Source organism: Cervus canadensis, chromosome 1 (genome assembly GCF_019320065.1).
Source record: "Cervus canadensis isolate Bull #8, Minnesota chromosome 1, ASM1932006v1, whole genome shotgun sequence".
NCBI lineage: Eukaryota > Metazoa > Chordata > Mammalia > Artiodactyla > Cervidae > Cervus > Cervus canadensis.
Window position 1 is genome coordinate 11,832,878 of NC_057386.1, and position 21,234 is coordinate 11,854,111.

General features: G+C 58.4%; 2 protein-coding genes and 1 long non-coding RNA gene across 4 annotated transcripts; 2 read left to right on the plus strand and 1 right to left on the minus strand.

Annotated features, from left to right (window-relative positions):
• Positions 1-177: 177 nt before the first annotated feature.
• Positions 178-13,312, plus strand: HGS (hepatocyte growth factor-regulated tyrosine kinase substrate). Of its 2 annotated transcripts, none has more exons than XM_043463339.1 (22): positions 178-321; positions 1,761-1,845; positions 2,164-2,239; positions 2,618-2,710; positions 4,312-4,435; positions 5,543-5,595; positions 5,994-6,062; positions 6,693-6,817; positions 7,746-7,824; positions 7,891-7,989; positions 8,078-8,173; positions 8,780-8,818; positions 8,896-9,036; positions 9,131-9,190; positions 9,660-9,870; positions 10,262-10,434; positions 10,513-10,653; positions 10,736-10,913; positions 11,596-11,729; positions 11,804-11,923; positions 12,103-12,192; positions 12,628-13,312. In XM_043463339.1, the coding sequence occupies exons 1-22, from the start codon at positions 285-287 to the stop codon at positions 12,736-12,738; spliced, it is 2,334 nt and encodes a 777-aa protein (XP_043319274.1). In that variant the 5' UTR covers positions 178-284; the 3' UTR covers positions 12,739-13,312. The 2 variants fall into 2 exon arrangements, with proteins under 2 accessions (XP_043319274.1, XP_043319283.1); XM_043463348.1 differs by having other exon boundaries at positions 9,663-9,870.
• A 389-nt stretch (positions 13,313-13,701) lies between these two features.
• On the minus strand, positions 13,702-14,466 carry LOC122438505. The gene is made up of 2 exons (XR_006268575.1): positions 14,272-14,466; positions 13,702-14,154 (listed from the first exon to the last, which is right to left on the minus strand). It is a non-coding gene; the product is annotated as an uncharacterized LOC122438505 (long non-coding RNA).
• Positions 14,467-14,627: 161 nt separating this feature from the next.
• MRPL12 (mitochondrial ribosomal protein L12) lies at positions 14,628-18,578 on the plus strand. The gene is made up of 5 exons (XM_043463402.1): positions 14,628-14,844; positions 15,457-15,643; positions 15,817-15,900; positions 17,960-18,094; positions 18,192-18,578. The coding sequence occupies exons 1-5, from the start codon at positions 14,771-14,773 to the stop codon at positions 18,306-18,308; spliced, it is 597 nt and encodes a 198-aa protein (XP_043319337.1). The 5' UTR covers positions 14,628-14,770; the 3' UTR covers positions 18,309-18,578.
• The last annotated feature ends 2,656 nt before the right edge of the window (positions 18,579-21,234 follow it).

The following is a 21,234-nucleotide window of genomic DNA, read 5'->3' on the forward strand; positions in this document are numbered from 1 at the left end:
TTAGCTCCGTGAGACACGCAAGGCCCACCCTCAGCTCCGCTCTCATTGGATAGACTCCGCCGCCGGGCAGCTCATTGGCTCCCTTACTCTAACCGTCTCAGTAAGCGCGGTCTAATCGGCGCCCAGTGTCCGGGGCGAGCGGAAAGACCCCCCTCCCCACGGCTCGCGGGCTGGCCGGCGACGTGCGCGTGCGCGCGTCTGAGAGGCAGGCGGAAGCGGAAGTCGGGGGCGCGCCGGCCAGCAGTGGGGATCGCCGCGGCGTCAGGTTGGGGTACCGGGTCGCCATGGGGCGCGGCAGTGGCACCTTCGAGCGTCTCCTAGGTAACGCGGCCCCCGCTCCCCGGTGGGAAAGACCCACGCCCCTAGTGCTCCCGGGCGACCGCCGCGCGACTCCGGTCCTGGGCGGGCGGGCGCGAAGGAGACGTAAGGCCCGGCGGTCCTGGGCGCAGGGCCTGGAGCCGACCGATTGAGTGACGGTCCGCGCAGGAGACCGGCCAGGAGCTTGGGGAAGTAACTACCAGCGTCTGGCCAAGCGGGCCTCACGTCCTGAGTCACGAGAATGGATGACTCAGTGAAATAGTAAAGTCTCAGTAGACCCTCTCTCCCCGCCAAAAACCTAGGTTACGTGGGATTTGGGAATTCTGACCCATAGGTGGGCCGCAAAGGGTGGAGCCAGCGGTGTCCTCCCTGGGACCTGCCAGCTCTTTGGAGCGCTGCTTCCCCAGAGATCCAGACTCGTGCCGTATGTCCCCACTGGGCTCCGGGAAGAAGCGCCGGGGCTAAGAAGGCGTTTCCTCTGTTGGGGTGGATAGCTGATCTTTCTGAACCTCCTGGAGGTCACAGGTTTTAGGAAGGAAAATCAATGTTTATTGACAAGCTCACTCTTCTTCAGGAAACTGTTCTGTGTTTGGGACAGGCGCCCTGGGTAGTGGAACGGTCAGCCTGAACCTGGCCTCCTTTTTCCTCAAATGTGATTTCGGAGGGACCTCAGATGAGGCCTCTTCGTTGCTCATTGAATTATCTGGGCTGAGGAACTCAGCTCAGGAGATGGTTCAGCCCTTCAGCGATCAAATCAGGAGTCACTGTCAGATCCTTTTTGATCTTCTGTACGACTCCAGGGACCACGGTCCTGACTGAACTGGGAGAGCAGCCCCTGAGCCGCTCATCTGTGTCTGAGGCCACAGTGACGTAGACTAGAGGTGGTCGTTGGAGAGTCCTCCTTGGCAGGTCAGCCCTGTCTGCACTCCACAAAGCACTTGAGGCAGAGGACCGGGGTCTCTGCTGTATGTCTCTCCAGAAGTGCCACAGCTGAGAGCTAAACAAACAGGCTAAGCTTCTGAAAACCAGGGACTCTGAGGGGTGAGGGAGCAGAGCTTAGTGTTGAATTCTGGCTCCACCCCAGCAAGCTATGTGATTTCAGGCCCAGTGACTTTACCTCTCTTCACTTCTCACCTAGTTTCTTTGTCCGCAGAGAGGGTGGAAATATTCCCTAGTTCTTAAGGTTGTGTGAGAGTTGAGTGAGTTTGTGTAAAGTGTTTGGAACAGCACTTATGTGTAAAAAGCCCACAATGTCTTTCAGGAAGGACAGTGCTTTCCACGATTATTGTCAGGTGTCAGGAGGATGGTCACATAGTTTCCCGTTTGGTCCAGATGTCTAAAATGGGAAGGGGGCAGTTCCTCCTGCTTGTTGCTGAGCTGGGGGGCCAGCTAGGGGATCACCCAGCAGGATGAGCCCTTGTAATGGTGCATTTCTGTCTTAGACAAAGCGACCAGCCAGCTTCTTCTGGAGACTGACTGGGAGTCCATCCTCCAGATCTGTGACCTGATCCGCCAGGGGGACACACAGTAAGTGCTCCCTCAGAAGCAGTGGGGTGGCCGCACTGTGGACTGGGGTTGCTTCCCACTCCAGGATCCTGTCCGGATGAAAGCTGAGCACGTTAGACTGCGACGGAGGACTGTGTGGTCTGTGTACTAGGGCTTTTGAGATCTCAGGACAGTTAAAGGACTTTATCTGTACAGTTTGGGAGTATATGGTCACCTGGAAGTTTGCCTAGGGGGTCTCAAGGACCAAATGGCCAATGGGCTTTTCCTCAGTCTTAGAAGCTGTTTTTTTTTTTTCTTCCCCCTCTGTTTGCTTTTACCAATGCCTTTTTTTTCTGTCAGGGCAAAATATGCAGTGAGTTCCATCAAGAAGAAAGTTAACGACAAGAATCCCCACGTGGCCTTGTACGCCCTAGAGGTAATCAGACCCTGTACTCCAGTCGGTCCTGGTCAGGGTGGCAGCGATGGGCGCACTGCCAACAGTGGAGGCAGCAGGGACAGAGGCCTGGGCTGGGCTGGGAGCAGTGCTTCCACTATTCTGCCTGAGGCTGACACGTGTAGGCCCTGAGGTTGACTGCAGTGTCTGTCCTTGGTGATAAAACACGGAGTTAAAAGGAGCGGGTGTAGCCCTGGCTGCTGCTTGCCCTGGAGACTGCTCTGTTGGCTTTCCCGCCTAGCTGGGTGGTCTGAGGGCCCTGTTGAGGCCCACCTTCTCGTGAGGAAGGTGGACCTGTCCAGGAGGGGGAGTTCCTGCCCTGACCAGCAGCTTAAGTCTTCCACTCCCTGGGGTCTGCAGGTCATGGAGTCTGTGGTGAAGAATTGCGGCCAGACAGTCCATGACGAGGTGGCGAACAAGCAGACCATGGAGGAACTGAAGGAGCTGCTGAAGGTGGGCGCTGTGCAGGAAGCAGAGAGGCCCATGCGGGGGTGCACCACCCTGAGGGCTTCCTGGGACTTTGCTGGCACCTGTGTCAGAAACAGTGCCGAGGGCTGGAGGGCAGGTGTTTGTGATCCCTGCCTGGAGAGGTCAGGCCTTCCCAGAAGCTAGCCAGGGCTGCATCTGGGAGTGCGGAGGAGACCCCACTCCTCCTGCAAGGTGAGGAAAACTTCCTGGGGGGCAGGAGCTGAGTCTTGAAGGGCCTGGGATGCTCACTGAGCAGCAGAGAAGGTGGGGAGGAACAGTGTGCGTGTGGCCACGGCAGCGCATGTGAGTGGAGACCTGGGGTCCCCAAAAGACTTGCATAGAGCAGGGAGGCACGTGAGTTTGTTGTGTTTGTGGAGGCAGAGCTGGGGAACAGGAACAGAGAAGGGATGCCAGAGCAGTGGGCAACCCGCCCCCTGCCCCACCCTCCAAGGCAGAGGAGGGAAAGTCCTCCAGGGCCTCAAGGGATCATCCGAGCAGGGCAGGTTCCCTGCTCACCTGTAGGGATTGTGATGTGGGCAGTGACACCAGGAGGTTGTATGATGTAGAGTGGGGTGGTGCAGCCATTTTTGGAGGTGAAGGGCATCCCACAGAGCTGAGGCCGCCCTAGGTGGCAACCTAGGAGCACAGCTCTGGCACCAACTTCACCGCCACTGTGGCCTAGGCCTGTTGGGCGCCTGTGGGCCTCGCAGCCTGGAGCCCATCTGAGGCTGAGCTGACAGCGGGACTTTTCCAAAGCCCTGACTGGAGGCTTGGCCAGCCGCTCCTCAGTGCTGGGTGACAGAGGGAGAATTAGAACCTGCCCTCCTTGTGTGGGCATGATTGTGTCCTGTTCACACGGCTTGGGATCTGAGTCCTTGGAGGGCCGGGGCTCCTGGAGAGGGGTCCACTGACTGGACCTAGGTTACAAAAAAGAGCAGGAACTCTGGCATGGGAGCTGTGGTGGGTGTCTCCTCAAAGCAACTTTCTCGACCCACCGTCCTGAGCATTGTGTGTGTACATCGTCGAAAGAGCCCTAGAAATGGGATTGGTTGTGCTTTAATCTGCTGGAGGTGGTGGCCTTGTATGTGGGGAACTTTCTGGAGCCATTCGTCCCACCTGTCTGTGCTGCCTGTGACTGGAAGGAGGAAGCTGGCTGACTGTGCGTCTGCACCCTCAGCCCAGGCTCGGTTGGCTATGCCTGTTGGAGGCTGGCCTTAGCCAGCCCCAGAGTGGGTCACAGGCTGAGGGGCTCCCTAGGTGGTCAGGGTCCTGTTGGGCACGGGATGAGATGGGGAGAGACAGGTGGTGATGGGACAGTAGGGGTGGGAGAGCCTTCACTTGAGGGATTCCCCAGGTTCTCCCAGGCGGTTAGAGACCAGTGCAGGCCCTGAGTCAACAGACAGCATGAATGGATTTGTCTTTGGGGAACGGGGTTCCTTGAGGAGGCCTGGATCTGGGGAGTGGGTCCCTACATGGCCCTGGTGCCCTACTTGGGCTCCTGTTGGGGTCTTGCCAGCTGCTTCCTTGTTCTGAGATATCTCTTTGGCACCTCCATCTCCTCATCTTCCTTCTTCTCTTGCCTACAGAGGCAGGTAGAAGTAAACGTCCGGAACAAGATCCTGTATCTGATTCAGGCCTGGGCACACGCCTTCCGGAACGAGCCCAAGTACAAGGTGGTCCAGGACACGTACCAGATCATGAAGGTGGAAGGTGAGTCATGGGGGTGGGGGCGAGAGGGTCCAGTTCCGGGCTTGGGACACACCATCAGGAGTTGAGGGGCTGCCCTGCACCAGGTGGGCCCAAGGGAGGCTGTGCTGGGCGCGGCACTGTGCTCTGAGCACAGTGGACTTGGAGAGTCTTAAGCGGGGCTGTGGCAGCTGAGACAGGCTTCTTCAGGCCCAGTGTGTGTTCCTCCCTGTTGTTGTGGTGCCTGTGGGGAGATGTTGGGGTTCTGGCAAGGAGAGCGGTGGATTCAGGCCATGTTTGGAAGATTTCCTGGTGCTCCCACCAGGTGTGGGTGAGAGGGCAGGCTGGGTCGTCTCCACCTGTGCCGCATGGCGGGGCCGGGTCTTCTGATCCCAAGATGAGCCATGGAGTGGGAGCAAGGGCACTGCCTGTTGGCTGCAGGGTGGGCAGGACTGTGCAGACACTGTGTGATGAAGGACCCATCCAGGTCAATAAGCTGTCCTCAGACTCTCAATTCCTGGACTTCAGACATGAGAGAGGACATCCAGAGTTTATGGAGGGAATTTCCGGGCAATCCACTGGTTAAGATTCTGGACTTTCACTGTCGGGGACCCAGATTTGATCTCTGGTTGGGGAACTAAATCCCACAAGTCACACAGCATGGTCAAAAGAAAAAAAAAACCAATGAAGAAAGACTTTTGGGATTCCAGCGGATCCATGTCTCAAAAAAAAAGCTTGGGAACTCCGGTTTAAAAGCTCTGGGAAGTGTGGTTGGCTGGAATGCAGGCCAGGAGCCAGACGAGAGGCCCAGGGAAGACCCGTGAGGCCTTGCTGTGGTGGGAGCAAGGCTTGGCTCTGTGTGTGGTCCCCAGGACTGAGCGGCTGTGTGGAGCCACCCCAACTGTGGGGCAGGCCGGCTGAGCTGTGCCCCGAGACACCCTTGTGCAGTGTGAGGTCACTGTGCCTGCTGCTTGGGGGCTCTGGGCCTCTTCTTTCTGCTCGGGGAGGCAGACGCCAAGAGCTGGGATGTGACCACTGGAGGCCTCAGGGCTGATGGATAAGAACAGGTGAGGCTAAGGGCCTCTCACACCTGGGCAGCGTTCAGCGGTAACAGGGGCCTCCTTTCTCCAGGACACGTCTTCCCAGAGTTCAAGGAGAGCGATGCCATGTTTGCTGCGGAGAGAGTGAGTTCATGGGGTACTGGGTCCAGGAGTTAGGCTGCTTGCAGGAAGCAGAAGGGAGACCCTGGGATCTGGGCTTGTTGGGAGCAGGTGAGCTGCTCGTTGACCTCAGCATGAGAATGCCCTTGAAGTAGAATATGCAGCTTTGTCTGCAGGTAGAGAAAGGAACCTGGTTGAAGGTGCCTTAGGGCTATGGTTCCCAGTTAAGTACTTCCATGTCCCAGAAGCTGTGGGAAGTCTTGCAGTCAGGACTTTAGAAAGAAAAGAAGACTGATTTGGTGGGAGATCCTTCCTCGAGTCACGTCTGCAGTGGGTTGGCCGCAGTCCTGTGTGCACACCTGTGGAGAGCGGGGGTGGTCAGGGAGGGCAGGGGCGTGTGACCTGACTCTGCCCGTCCCCAGGCCCCCGACTGGGTGGATGCCGAGGAGTGCCACCGGTGCCGGGTGCAGTTCGGGGTCATGACCCGCAAGGTGAGTGCACCTGCCTTGGGGAGGGCCCCAGCTCCCCACCTGGCCGCGACAGACCCCAAGCCTCCCGCTGTCATCACAAGGCCACTGCGCCCATACCAGGCCCTTTCTGGACTGGGACCTGGCGGTGTGGGGAGTGAGGTCACCTGGGGTCTGTGTCCAGTGGTCAGCGCCCTCAGGCAAGGTTCAGGCAAGGCTGCACTCCCGGGGAATGGAAACACCCCACACCCAGGGGTTTGGGTCTGCATTGCCTTGGCCAGTAGCCCCTTGGCTGAGTCTCAGCTGACTCGGCTTGTCCGGCTTGGACCCTCCCTCTGCTCACTGAAGCCAAGGCCGAGGCTGGAGCCTGGGACATCTGAGCAGACTTCCCAGACTCATTGTCCAGTAAAACTTATTTATTAGGATAGCTTATGCATTCTTTTGTGAACTTTTTTTCTTAATTTGACTTCTTTTCCTCAAAGCGGAGGCTACAATTGAGAGCTCTCGAGCATGCCCTGTTCCCCCAGGGCCTTTGTGGCCTCCCACCCCAGCTTGGGAGGCCCAGCCTGGCACGTCCTGCAGCGGGCAGTGCTGGGCAGGAGGTGGGTGTGAAGAGTGGCTGACCAGGCCTCCCTGACCCACCCCATATCACAGCACCACTGCCGGGCGTGTGGCCAGATCTTCTGTGGCAAGTGCTCCTCCAAGTATTCCACCATCCCCAAGTTCGGCATCGAGAAGGAGGTGCGGGTGTGTGAGCCCTGCTACGAGCAGCTCAACAAGTGAGTCCCCTGGGACACTGGAGCTAGGGCAGTGCCAGGCAGGGCCCCTAGGTCTGAGTCCTGCTGGCCAGTTGCTTGGGTTTGTTTATAAAGTTTTGGGAGAAGAGATGCAGGAGTGGCCTGGAGACCCCCCACCTCATGACAGTGAATTGCCTTTCTGCAGCCCCATTGACTCCATCACACGTACACACACACCCCCCCCAGGCCTGTGTGCCCGTACCCACCTTGTGTCCTGAACTGTCAAGAGTGGGCCACAGGCACCCTGTCCCTCTCCCTTCAACTCCCGTGTGTGCTCCCCAAGGGGAACTCTTCCCATGAGACTGCTGCTAGCCATCAAGCTGGGGCATTTGGCATCAGTGTGGTTAGTCCCTGTTCAGGGTTCCCAAGTTCCAGTAATGGCCCGTGGTGGTTCTGTCCTGTCAGGACCCGCCCGCCTCCTCAGCTTTCTAACCTGGTAAGTTTCAGCCTCTCTGTCTTTTGTGACAAGGACATTGCTGAGGGGCCTAGGCTGTTTGAGGCACATCTCTGGGTTTGGGTCTAAGGTCTCCTTGTGATAGGCCCTGCGTGGCTGGCCCAGGAGCCTGTGTTGTCCATCTTCCCAGCCTCAGTGATGGGATCTGATGATCTGGGGAAGGGGTATCTGTAGGCCGCTCCACTGGGAGGTCCTTTTTTGTGGAAAGCTGCAGTGTGGAGGTGTTTGAGCCCCATTTCCAGGAAGGGAGCTGTCGTTTAGGCCAGTGACTTGCCCAGGGCCCTGCAGCCCAGAGGTGGCAACGGGTTTGAGGGTCCAGCTTTTCTCTGGAGTGTGGTCTGTCGAACCCCCGTTTTCCTTCCCTGGGGGTGTCAGAGGGAAGCCCCAGGCTGTGTCCAAGAACATATGGGGGTAGGATACAGCACCCGGTGACACACAGCGTCCTGTCTCTTCCAGAAAAGCGGAGGGAAAAGCAGCCTCGACGACGGAGCTGCCCCCGGAGTACCTGACCAGCCCGCTGTCTCAGCAGTCGCAGGTACGGCCCGGGCCTCTGGGGGCGCCTTGACCCTTGGCCCTGCTAACCCTGTCCTGTCATCCTCAGCTGCCCCCCAAAAGGGACGAGACGGCCCTGCAGGAAGAGGAGGAGCTGCAGCTGGCCCTGGCCCTGTCTCAGTCGGAGGCTGAGGAGAAGGAGCGGATGGTGAGCAGGGGGCAGCCTTGCAGAGTCTAGGGGTGCCCAGGAAAGTGTGGAGTGCACCTCGGACACCCTCCTCCTGGTTCTCCTGCAGAGGCAGAAGTCGGCCTATACCGCGTACCCTAAGGCAGAACCCACACCCGTGGCCTCCTCAGCGCCCCCTGCCAGCAGCCTGTATTCTTCGCCTGTGGTGAGCCTGCCCTTCAGCTCAGCCCCAATGGCTTGGACCCCCTTCCTGCGGGATGGGGGGCAGGCAACTGTGCCTCAGCAGGGATTCTCGAGTCTCCTGGGCAGGGACAGAGGCAGCCTGGTGCCCACAGGTCTCAGCTCCCTGGTGGGGACCCCAGTGGAACAGAGGACACTGGAAGGGCTGGAGGCCTCACTGTCGAGACCCTGGTGTCTTCCATAGCCCCACGAGTGGGAGGAGGTGGGGACATTTTGGGTCAAAGGTGCTCGTTTTTCTAGCCTCCCATGAGGCCATCACAGGTCTGTTTGCTGGAGGTGGACCGAGTTCTCTCTGTCAAAGGAGGAAGGTGGCAGATGGGGCAGAGGTTTAGAAAGACATTTGCAAACCCTGCAGGGCACTGTGGGTGGAGCTGAGAGAAGCCCTGCCAGTTGCCCACCCATCCCTGTGGTCATGGGAGGGCTGGTGGGGCAGCACCCTGCATTCCAGCTACAGTTATGGAGCCCCTTGGCGCTCGGACAGGCTTTGGCCAGTCTGCAGGGTCTGCGCTCACGGCTACATCATCCAGGCCTCTCTGGCCTGTGGCCTCTCACATCCACCATGTCTCCCCAGAACTCGTCGGCGCCTCTGGCTGAGGACATTGACCCCGAGGTGAGGATACCCCAAGTGTGGCGCTTTCCCCTCGCTGCCTCCTGGCCCTTGGGAGTGACCCCCTCTTGCCTATGCAGCTTGCGCGGTACCTGAACCGGAACTACTGGGAGAAGAAGCAGGAGGAGGCTCGGAAGAGCCCCACACCATCCGCGCCAGTGCCTCTGACAGAGCCCACGGCCCAGCCTGGGGAGGGACACACAATCCCTGCCAATGTGGAGGTAAGGGGCCATTCTCAGGCTTCGGACTGTGGTCCCTTGGGAGAGGGACACGAGGATAGGCAGAGGTGGAGTCTCACTGTCTGGTCCCTTCCAGACTTCCCTCCCGGAGACAGACCCTCAGGCCGTAACTGCAGCCGGAGCCGCCTTTAGTGAGGTAAGTCGTGACTCCCTCCTTGGGCTGGGGGCAGACTTGGCCTCCCAGAGTGCAGAGTGCCAGGCTCACGGTGAGCTCCCAGAGGTGGGTCATTGCTGCTTACAGCTCTCCATTGAATGTCTCTGGGTTGGCTGTGGGCCCTGCTCAACTCCTTCCTGTCTACCCCGAACAGGTTGGAATATTCTGGGGCTCTGCACTTTGGTGCCCAGTGGAGTAAGAGGCCAGGGCTAGGACAGCTTTGTCTCGGCCACACTGTGCCTATGGGCAAAAGTCGAGCCTCCCTGGGCTTCCATTTCCTCTCTCGTGAACCAGATGCTGAGGGTGCCTCTCGCAGACCCCCCAGGAGGACCCAGTCAGTCCTACAGCAAGCTCAGAGCTCAGCATCTGGCTCAGCTGGACAGAGGGACCCTGCCCCTACTCGGGCTGGGGGTGTGGGAGGTGCTCAGGCAGATTCCCTGTGCCCCGGCAGCAGTACCAGAATGGGGAGTCAGAGGAGAGCCACGCGCAGTTCCTGAAGGCCCTGCAGAACGCCGTCACCACCTTCGTCAACCGCATGAAGAGCAACCATGTGCGGGGCCGCAGCATCACCAACGACTCGGCCGTGCTGTCCCTCTTCCAGTCCATCAACACCATGCACCCCCAGCTGCTGGAGCTGCTCAACCAGCTGGATGAGCGCAGGTGTACGTGCCATGCGCACCCTCCCAGGTGTCCCTCCAGGGCCTTGGGGGCTCCCATCAGGGGCCTGCCACACCCACTAGGGGCAGTGGGTGCCTTCTGGGCCAGGAATCATTGCACCTGGGGTGGTGTGGGCAGGGCTGCCCCGAGGGACCTCGGGCTCTGCATGAGGGAGTCTCAGTGGCAGGTGTCCCACTGATCACAGCTGGAGGGAGTGTATATGTGTGTGGACGTGTGCCCACACATGTGCATGCATGTCCACCCGCCCTGGAGCCCCGATGCCAGCTGCACCCTGTAGATAGGTGCTCAGCTGGACCCTGCCATTTCCCAAGCCAGGCTGGGCAGCTCCTGTTCCAGCCAATGCCAAGGCCCCCCAGCTCTGCCCCCTCCCCACAGTGTACTACGAAGGACTGCAGGACAAGCTGGCGCAGATCCGTGACGCCCGGGGAGCGCTCAGCGCCCTGCGGGAGGAGCACCGGGAGAAGCTTCGCCGTGCAGCCGAGGAGGCCGAGCGCCAGCGCCAGATCCAGCTGGCCCAGAAGCTGGAGATCATGCGGCAGAAGAAGCAGGTGCGGTGGTGGCGGCCCGGCCCGGCCGTGGGGTGCTGGGGCCAGAGGCAGCCCTGACGCCTGCCTCATGATCCACAGGAGTACCTGGAGGTACAGCGGCAGCTGGCCATCCAGCGCCTGCAGGAGCAGGAGAAGGAGCGGCAGATGCGCCTGGAGCAGCAGAAGCAGACCATCCAGATGCGGGCCCAGATGCCAGCTTTCTCCCTGCCCTACGCCCAGGCACGTGCCCACCACACACCCCAGTCCCTAGGGGTACCCTGGTGACAGAGAAGTGCCCTGAAAGCTATCTCTTTGTCTCCAGCTCCAGGCCATGCCTGCGGCGGGGGGTGTGCTGTACCAGCCCTCCGGCCCGGCGAGCTTCGCGGGCACCTTCAGCCCGGCCGGCTCGGTGGAGGGCTCGCCCATGCACACCATGTACATGAGTCAGCCAGCCCCGGCCGCCAGCGGCCCCTACCCCAGCATCCCAGCAGCCGCGGCAGGTAACAGAGTGGGGTGGGGTGGGAGGGTTGGGGCCCCAACAGCCAAGACGAACCCCAAATCACTACCCTTTCCTTTTTTTATTATTTTGGTGTGATCTCAAACTTACAAAACAGTCGGCAGAGCAGTACACAGCATTTTTCAGATTCACTCTCTCTCCCCCGACTCACCGTCTCTTCTGACCCAACTTAGGGGAGTGGCGGGTGTGACACCCTTTACTACTAGAGGCTTCAGTGCATTTGCTAAACCAGGATGCTGCCCAGGGCCTGGGCACAGGAGCCAGACAGAGAGCCCTGAGGCCCTGGTGTGACCACATCCACGGCCCGCTTAGCGCTCACACAATCCCAGGGCCTCACTTGTGCCAACAAGAAACCTGTCACCTGTTTAGTTGTCCTCCCTCTTAGAACGTTCCTTGGTCTTCCATGGGGTTCTGTGACACTGACTTCCCAAAGACCACTGGCCCGTCATCTTGCAGACCACCTCTCATTTGGGCTATGACTGGTCTTTTGAGAGAGAAATGTTCTGTGGGTCCTTTCTTGCCTCTATTGATTTCACTTACTATTCTTTGGTGAGAATATGAAACACAAACTTACTTCTGTTAGTCACAAGGAAAAGGGAAACTCAAACCCCGTCTCCTGCCCCATCCATCCTCAGAGGTCTGAGCTCTCTCCTCTTTGCCTGCAGATCCCAGCATGGTGAGCGCATACATGTACCCAGCAGGGGCGGCTGGTGCACAGGCAGCTCCACAGGGCCCTGCAGGGCCCACCACCAGCCCAGCCTACTCATCATACCAGCCTACTCCTACGCAGGGCTATCAGGTACGTGGGGAGCCGCCCCTTCCCTACAAGGCCTCTGGGCCCAACTGTCTCCCATCACCCTCTCTCCTCCACAGAACGTGGCCTCCCAGGCCCCACAGAGCCTCCCAGCCATCTCCCAGCCCCCACAGTCTGGTACGATGGGCTACATGGGGAGCCAGTCAGTGTCCATGGGCTACCAGCCTTACAGCATGCAGGTGAGAGGCTGTTGGGGGGCCTCAGGTGGGAGGAGCAGGGCCCTTGGGGGTGGGAGCGTGCTGGGCAGGCGCCACGCTCTGCTCACCACCCCACGTCCCCTCCATTGCCTCTCCCTGCTGGTTGGCATTTACCTGGTTAGAGCTGCTTTCTTAACGTGGGGCTGTTTCATTGTCCACAGAATCTCATGCCGACCCTCCCCGGCCAAGATGCGCCTCTGCCGCCCCCACAGCAACCCTATATCTCAGGGCAGCAGCCCGTGTACCAGCAGGTGAGCCTCTCCTGGGACCACCATGGGTCATGACAGGGGACAGGCTTCACTGTGGACCCCCCCTACAGTGGGGCTGCCCTGGGAGGTGTGGCCGGCGTGGGCCAGGGCTGCTGCTCTTCAGGCAGCACCAGGACAGACACGTAGCAATAACTGTTGGGTGTCAAAGCCATATGTTTACTTAAAAGCCCAAGGTCCCATCTACTCAGCTCCAGAGACATGAATCCGGAATGCCTGGGGAGTGGAAGCCTGTCTCTGCTGGGGACAGGGAGTCCATGACGAGTGGAGGGAGGGAAGGAGTCAGGAGCGTGGGCTTGAGGGGCCTAAGTACTGGGACAGGCTGGTTTGTGGAGTGTTCTGGAGAGGAGCTGGTAGAGGATGGGGAGGCTGGGGCCTGGAGAGGGAGGACAGACCACCGGCCCGTGTGTCCCCCCGCAGATGGCGCCCTCCAGCGGCCCTCCTCAGCAGCAGCCCCCAGTGGCCCAGCAGCCCCCAGCACAGGGCCCGCCGGCACAGGGCAGCGAAGCCCAGCTCATCTCATTTGACTGACCCCAGCTGGGAGCGCCCCATCTAGAGTAACACTACGATTCTCCATAACCGCTGCCTCCATCTCTAACTAGCGCGTCCTCCCGCCTTGCTCTCCCCCCTCCGCGTGGGCGGGGTGGCCCTTCCCTCCAGCCGCCTCTGTCTCCGTCCTTGCCTGCCAGCTCCTGGTCCCCCTCGGCCCCATCCTCCTCCCTGTCTCCTTGGGTTGGCGTCTGACTCCTTTCCCCAGGGCTGGGCCTCGGGAAGGAGGGTGGAAGGGAAGGACCTTCCCTGAGAGGAAGCCCCCAGCCCAGTATGTCGGGTTCTGTGAGGGCTGGCCAGAGTGGGGTCTCCGCCCCACACAGCTCATGCCCTCCCATCCGCACCCGGGAGACCTTGGGGCCATGGTCTGTGACTAGCGTGAGTGCTCCCCAGAGTTCTCCAGCATGGCCCCCTAGGCTGTCAGCAGGGATGCTCCTGGCCCTCACAGGAAGTGTGGGGCCTGTCTCCAGCTTCTCTGCTTCTGAGCTGCCATCTTATCCAGTGCCCTGAGTAGACGGAATGGAACAGTGATAATAAAAATGTCTTTCAACAAGTATCAGGGTGTCTGCTCAGAGGGAAAGTGCTGGGCAGCTGGTTCAGTTCTGGGTGGGTGTGTGGGTGCCTTCTCACAGGCCAGCTGCCCCTCGCCCCAAGGCCTAGTTCCACAGGAGTCTCAACTGGTGCACGCTACTCAGCCTTGAGAGCAATTGTATTCCTGAGACTGAGCACTGCGGGCCTGTGCCCTCTCCACCCAACTGCCCTGACTCCTGGGAGAGACGTGCGGGGCCTGGGCTCTAGTCTGAGTCTGCACTGTCAGAATTGTAGCCTAGAAGAAAATGTTTATGACAACATAGACTCAGAGCCTCTCACATCCAGGGTTCAGTACATTTCATAAACTAAGTGTGCAAACCTCTTGGGTGATTCCCCTTGTTAGCTCTTCTATGAAGGAATGCAGTAGTTTAATGGGCTCAGAGCTCAGGTCAAAAGCAGGGCCAGGATCACAGAGGTGCTGGGCAAAGGGAAGCACAGCTTTCTTCGACCTAAAGTCAGGACTGTTACCCCGGGGCTCTCAGAAAATCACCTGTAGTATCTAGGACAGAAGGAGAAGGGTGTGTCCCCTGCTGCATTTAAGGAGCAAAGGCCCTAGGACCCAAAGGGCTGGGGACACCCCATGTGCCAGATATTTGGGAGCTGAACTAAGACGCAAGAGTGCAGAGGATTCGGGCAGCTGAAGACAAGAGTCCAGGCTTACAAATTCTCCCAAGGACCCCATCCTCGACCCCTTCCGGGCTCAATCACAACCCTTAGCAGACGCTGTAACTCTGGTTCAGGTGGAGGGTGGCGGCTTCGCTACTGCGGCGGCCAGAACGGAAGGACCAAATCTGCTCCCGAGCTGGCCTGTAAGGTGTCCGTTTAGATACAGAAGGAGACCAAGAAGAAGGCGGCCCAGAGGGCCGGGGAGCTCCTCCCGCCAGGTGACCACAGCCCACGGGCGGCCGGGGCCCCAGAACGGACCTTAGGAGGAAGGGCACTGGGGATGCCCTGGCGTGCCCTGCGGCAGCGCAAATGTCATACGCCCGGACTCTGCTGCAGGTGTCACTATGCCGAGTAACAGGGTCAGGTCCCTGCCCGTCGTCCCTAGTGTATCGAGGGCCCAGTTCGCTTCCCCGACTCGAACGAACCCTGGCGCCGGGTCTCCCTCGGCTTTCTCTCGGCGGGAAGGGCCCAGATCAGCCGCCGTCGGGCCAGCGCCCCCTCAATGAAGCTCTGCGCCTGCGCCGCCCGTTGTCTTTTGCATAATCTCGCGGAGCTAGAGGAGGCAAGTCGAGTTGAGGCTAGAGCGTCCTCCAGTTTGTCTGCGCGGCTGTCCTGGAAGCTAGAGCGTACTACCCAGCTCTATGCTCGGTAGTCCTGGCGGCTAGAGTGTCCTCCCCAGCTCGTATGTCCGGTGGCCCCAGTGGCTAGAGCGTCCCGCCTACTAGGATCCGCGTGTGACCTTTTCTCCTGTGGAGCGATGCTGCCGGCGGCCACAAGCCTCCTACGGGGGCCGTGTCTCGGGCTTCGAGCTGCTGCGCTTCGCCTCGCCAGGTATTGCTGGCCTCTGAGGGCTGGTCAGGCTGGTAGGATGGGGCCCTTGGCCCGGCACTGAGGGTGCACGTTGGGGCGGCGTCCGCGGGCGGGGGGCTTCCCCCGACTCGGTGAGTTCATACGTGGGTGGTAGGCATGGGGCCCCCACTTAACGATCCCCTAACCTCACGGGCCGCCGACAGTTCTGGGGTGGCCCCGGATGACCTTGGACCGGTCCATGCTTTTCTCCGGGCCTCAGTTTCCCTGGCAGTACAGTGACGTGGTAGGACTCCCATGAGTTGATCTGGCGTTCTACCACCAGGGACCCCAGGTTCTGAAAGTTTGCGCGGCAAATTGCATTCAGGTAATTGCTTTACGTCCATGGGCTGGTAGAGTTCATCCAAACCGGAAACGTCGTGGGTAGCGTGTCTGCAGACAGTTATGTGGGTTTCCAAGGCCCTTTGAAGAATATATTAAGTGGCTGGGAAATCTCTTTTGTTATCCACGCGGTCCCTGGAGTCTGAGAACCTGGGTTGGGACCAAGGAGCTAGATCTTCTGAGCTCATGGCACCTACCTGCCTGGCTCATGTCACCCGGCTGTGCTAGGCTGACGACTGTTTTATTGGGGTTCAGGCAACAGGTACCTCATGTCTGCGCTGTGCGGCTTATGAGATGCAGCAGCCATCGAAGGGGGGAGGCCCTCACTGGTGCCCCCCTGGATAACGCCCCCAAGGAGTACCCCCCCAAGATCCAGCAGCTGGTCCAGGACATTGCCAGCCTCACGCTGCTGGAGATCTCCGACCTCAACGAGCTCCTGAAGGTATCAGTGCTCAGGCTGGGCAGGGAGCTCTGGGGCCCCTTGCTGGGATATTTGGCAGTTTGGTAAATTATCCAAAGTGTGCTCTATAAATGCAAGGACCTTGCCAGGCGTGTTCTTGAGCATGTCTGTGTGTGACAACCAGCTCCTGAAACTACCCTTCTTTGTCCCTGCAGAAAACACTGAAGATTCAAGATGTTGGGTTGATGCCGATGGGTGGCATGGTGCCAGGGGCTGCCCCTGCCCCAGCAGCCCCGGAGGTGAGGTCGGGCCGGGGCATAAATCGGTGTTTCTCTGGTGTCCAGCTGATATCCTGTCCACCTCACATGGCCAGATTTCTCTCCTCATCCCTTATCTTGGTCCTTCATCAACCAGGCACAGCCTGCAGGTCTGTGCGCTTTCTAGCTGTGGGCACCCCTGCAGCCTTGCTGGCACCTCCTCCCTGCCAAGACTGTGCAGGTTCCTGCCCATGTGAAGACCATGTTTGTGGTGGAGGGGAACAGCCAAAGGGCAGGAAACAAGAAAAAAAGAAATTGTATCAAACAGAAAGGGAAAAGATAAGGAAGGAGCTCTTAAGGGAGGGAGAAGGTTACAGTTTCAAGAAAGGCTGCAGGGAAGGTGACTCTGAGGAAAGACTTGAGGAGCTAAGGATGAGAGTGAGGCAGAGGGATAGCAGGGCCATGGAAATCTCGGACTTATCCACAAGGAGAAATAACACAATTATTGATATATGCATCTCCCAGCCTCAGAAGTCATAAAGGTTTTGCCACATTTGCTTCACCTGTTCTGTGAAGCTTGAGACAGATTTCTGGTCTCTTCTGCCTCATGTGTTCCACCATCCTTCTCTGAAAGCACCACTGTTTCCTCACGTTACCAGGAGCTGTTTGCACAACAAATGCAATTAGCAGGGTTTCCTACCCTAGGCTTTTCAAGTTTTGCTAATGGTTCCAGACTTTTTTTAAAATAGTTTTTTACGTATAAGTCTTAATTGAGGCATGCAGGATCTTTTCTGTTTTTGAGGCAGGAGGGCTTCGTTGCCCCAAGCCGTGCAGGATCTTTGTCCCCTGACCAGGAATCAAACCCTTGTCCTCCGCATTGGAAAGCGTATTCTTTAACTGCTGGACCACCAGGGAAGTTCCATTTCCAGACCCTTTTTTTTTCTTTCATATTTTGTTTTTGGTTGCACGGGGTCTTCGTTGCTGCTTGCAGGCTTTTTCTAGTTGTGGAGAGCGAGGGCTATTCTCTACTTGTGGTGCACTGGCTTCTCATTGTGGTCACTTCTCTTGGAGTACAGGCTCTAGAGTGCAGGCTCAGTAGTTGTGGCGCATGGGCATAGTTATTCCAGAGCATGTGGAATCTTCCCTGACCAGGGATCGAACCCATGTCCCCTGCATTGGCAGGCGGATTTTTATCCGCTGTAGCACCGGGAACGTCCCAGACTTTCTTTAAAGCAGTCGGTTTACTCAAATCCAAATGAGGTCTGTGTGTTGCATTTGGCTGTTGGGTTTCTCAAGTCTCTTAAATCTGGGTGGCTGCCCTCAACCCTCTTCCCCGAGCCATCACCTACTGAGGAAACCAGGTCAGGGGTCCTGTGGAGTGCCCCACATCCCACATGTGTCTGATAGTGCTACCAGCCTCGTCCACACTTCCTCCCCACACCATGACCTGGAATGTGACTATACAGGCTAAACAACTGGGGCAAGGAGAGGGAGAATTACTTTGTCACTTGTCTAAACTGGAGTGCTTTTAAGGATAAAGGGGGTGCTGTTAATAATTAGGCAGCAGACCCAAAGTAGAACTGCCCCAGGCTGTTGGCCCATGCAGTCCCTGCCCTAGGGGTGCTGCAGTCTTCACCGCTGGAGCTCTGTCATGCCTATTTGTCCCATTGTTGGTCACCTGGTGGAGCTGAAGCTGGTTGTAAATTTGTCATCAGTATGTAACCCTGGGCTTGGCTGACGACTACATCAGCACTGCTTTTCTGTAGTGTTATTTTAGCTGCAAAGCACTTATGGTGTCATTTTTCCTTGTCTCAAAAGTTACAGTTTTTAAAGGACAAGGAAAGGAGAGTGCTGGGTGGTGGGGGCAGAAGGTAGTTTTAGAGCAGCATCTGGAGAGATGGATCAGGCAAGGAGGGCACCCAGTTTGGCAGCCTGAGCCTGCCCATCTCACTGTGGCCTCCTGGCAAAATCATAGGCTTTGTCAGACTGCCTGCCTGGGTCTTGCCTTTGGGTTACAGGACAGGGTGGCCTGGGAATGAATCTGCTTGCTTCACCCCGTCCTTTCTCACCTTGGCACCCACTTCCTACCTCCCTCCCCCAGGCAGCAGAAGAAGACGTCCCCAAACAAAAAGAACGGACACATTTCACTGTCCGCCTGACAGAGGCAAAGCCCGTGGACAAGGTGAAGCTGATCAAGGAGATCAAGAACTATGTCCAGGGCATCAACCTCGTCCAGGTGAGGTTCCGTGTACCACACAGCCCTCTCCCACCATCACTGACAGCTCTCAGACTGGCCCAGGCCCAGGTCGGGTTCTGACTTTAATCTCTGGCAGGCAAAGAAGCTGGTGGAATCCCTGCCTCAGGAAATCAAAGCCAACGTGGCCAAGGCCGAGGCCGAGAAGATCAAGGCGGCCCTGGAGGCAGTGGGCGGCACCGTGGTTCTGGAGTAGCCACCCAGGAGACTGTGGACAGGGTTCCCGGGCCCTGAGTGGGGCTCTGCCTGCTTTGTGCCCAGCACCCAGGCTCAGTGGATGGAGCAGCCTTGGAGCAGAACTGGGTATCCGCACCACGAGGCCAACTCCGTTCTGGGACAGACGGACCTGCTGAGATGGGGAGGGAGGGGCAGCCGCTGACTGTGCAGCCTCAGGGAGAAGGACTCTAGAACCTACCAGGAGTGTACACACCCCCCGTGGCTGCTGGGAAAAATGCATTGTCCAGGCCCTGTGTGTGGAGTCGTGTGTGTCGGTTGGGCACCACGTGCAGCAAGCTGTCCTCTGAGATCCCAACGCAGACTAGTCCTGCTAGTGGGGGTGGCAGCTCCTGCGTGGCTGGCACTAAATCTTCACTTGGGAGCTGGTGGGGGCACCTTTGGAACTCCTTGTCTTTAAGTATCAATGGTCTTTAACAGCAAATACAGACCTGGGCAGGTGAGAGTGAGGTGTGTACCATAGGTGGGGCACAGAAGGCAGGAGGGTGTGCTTTGCAAGCCTACAGCAGTTGGGGGTGTCAAATGCTCCCTTAGAGGGGCTCAGAGAGCTTTGTTATAGAGCCAGGGGGTTGGTAAGAAGAGGTGACCTGGTGTCAGAGTGACGTTTACAGGTGGCAGTGACCACCCAAGCTTGCGGGCTCTTGCCTAGTGCCCTCTTTTTCCAAGGACCCTTAGCTTCCTTCTGGGGAAGTGCCATCACTGGCCCATGCCAGGAGGCCCCTGGGGCTGAGGGCAGGCAGCTAGGGTTAGGGCTTTTTGAGTATCCACTCTGAAGAGGCCCATAGTTCCTGTGACTCGTGGGGACCCACCCCCTCCGGCCTGGGTCTTCAGGTCCCACCTGGAGCCCCATCTCTTGGTTCGTGGGACCAGAAGGGGACACTCGGTCTGGGAGTGCTACCCTCTGGGTGAGATGGTTCAGGATAGGCCCAGGAGCTGCCAGGCTCCCAGATAGATGTGCCCAGCAACCCCCACACCACCTAGGGGTCCTCCACAAGAACGTGCTTCCAGCTGGCCATCATTGCAGGAAGAGTCCCAGGAGAGGGGAAGTGGCCCCCTGACTGGAGAGCCTCACTAGCCAAGCCTGGGGCCCATGAAGTTAACGATTGGCCGGCATCAGATCTCTGAGTGTGCCTTTACTTAGCAGAGGGGATAGCTAGCTACCTGGGGCTAAGTGTGGGCTGCTGATCTGCTGCCTTTTCCTAGGGGCAGGGAGTGGTCCAGGCTCAGGGATAGCCCTCAGCCCAGGCCTGTGTGGTCACACCCCACCTCCCGCCCTATGGGTGACCTTTAACGGCCACTTATCCTCTGAGCTCCTTCATCTTTTTCCAGGGCAGCTAGGGTGATGACATGGGCTCCCTTCACCCCACCCGCCAAGGATGGGCCACTCTGTCCATGGTAGTATTGCTAAAGGCATCTGTACCCGCGGGACCATCAAGCCCAACTCCTCCCACATTGCTTACAACAGACAGGATGCTGTCATGGTGCTCCCACCCGACCCCAAAGTCCTGTCTGAAAGCGCTGAAGACCCTCAGCCTCCCGTCCCATGTCGCTCCCTGGCCCGGACCTCTGACCCTTCCAGATCCCCCAACCTGCTCCAGCCTGTGGTGGCCCTAAGGTGTCGCAGACCTGGAGTTAGGTTGGGTGTACCACTGGGGATCACCCTGCGTCCCTGGAGCCCACTCAGGCCTTAGGCCTGGTGTTGGGAGGTGGGGCTGCTGGGCATCCTGAGTTGCCCTGCTGGCACCCACGGAAGAACTTAGAAGATCCCTTCAGAGCCTGGTAGGAGTTGGCCTTCGTGCAGGCTCATGAGATGATCACAGAGGACACGGCAGTGGGAGAACCAGAGCTGGCCATGTGCTTCTCACCCCATAGACACCCCCCTCCTCCTCCTCCCTGCCAATTCCAGGGACCCTGACATATGCCAGGCCACCCACATGGCTGCATCCTCCCTGCCCGGAAACCAAGAGAAAGTGTGTAAATGCTGCAGCACAGACACCAGATCCCAAAACAGGCCTGGCCTGGTAGCCAGGCCAAGCCATTGTCCAAAGTCCCCATCTCTTCAGATTTATGCACGAGTGTTTGGGATCCTTTTGAAAATTTGGGATTTTTTTTAGTTCCTTGACCTATAGTTTGCAAAATCCACCGTTTTCTAAAAAGAGTGCCCCACTCTGGGGGCATTCCTGTTTTTCCCAGGATTTCTCCCATACATCCAACTGCCTTTTCAGCACATCTCTACCCCTGGCCCCATCCCAGGCTCCTTGGCAATTCTGGGCTGGAAATCTCTGCAGCCAGCTGTTCACCCTCCCGATTGATGACAGAGGGCAGAGGCGTCCTATGGTTCTAGAAGGCAGTTTCCTTAGTTTCCAGGAGGCCTCTTTAGGCAAATAGCAGGGTTTGCTCTGGCATCTTGCCTCTGACAGAGAATCCCTGTTTGCTTAGGCTGGGCTGGACTTGTTATTCCTGGTGCCTGGTGGGTCCAGGGACCCAAGATTTGCTTCCCTGGTGCCCCTCACCCTTCTCCCTTGGGGTGGGGGCAGCAGTGGCTAAGCTGGGACAGCAGGACATGGGGCCTTTACTAGTGCAGAGGTCTCTGACTGCCTCCCCTGAGATCCATGGGGCCCCGTCCAAAAGCGGCCCTGGGGACCCAGATTCCTCTGCCCCGCTGGCGCGCCTTCTGGCTAGCAGCACACCGGCGCTTCCAGTTGATGGGAGGTGCGCGTCTCCTGCTCCGGCTAGGCCGGGAGTTTGTTGACTACCGCCTCCCAGGAGCCTGAGCCCTCACGCCCAGAATCCCATCCTGTGCCGCCTCAGGGTAGCTGTCTGGGGGCTGTCTGGTCAGAGCTGGCCTAAGGCTGGGCGTTCGGGAGAGATGGGTGGGCGGGGCGGCT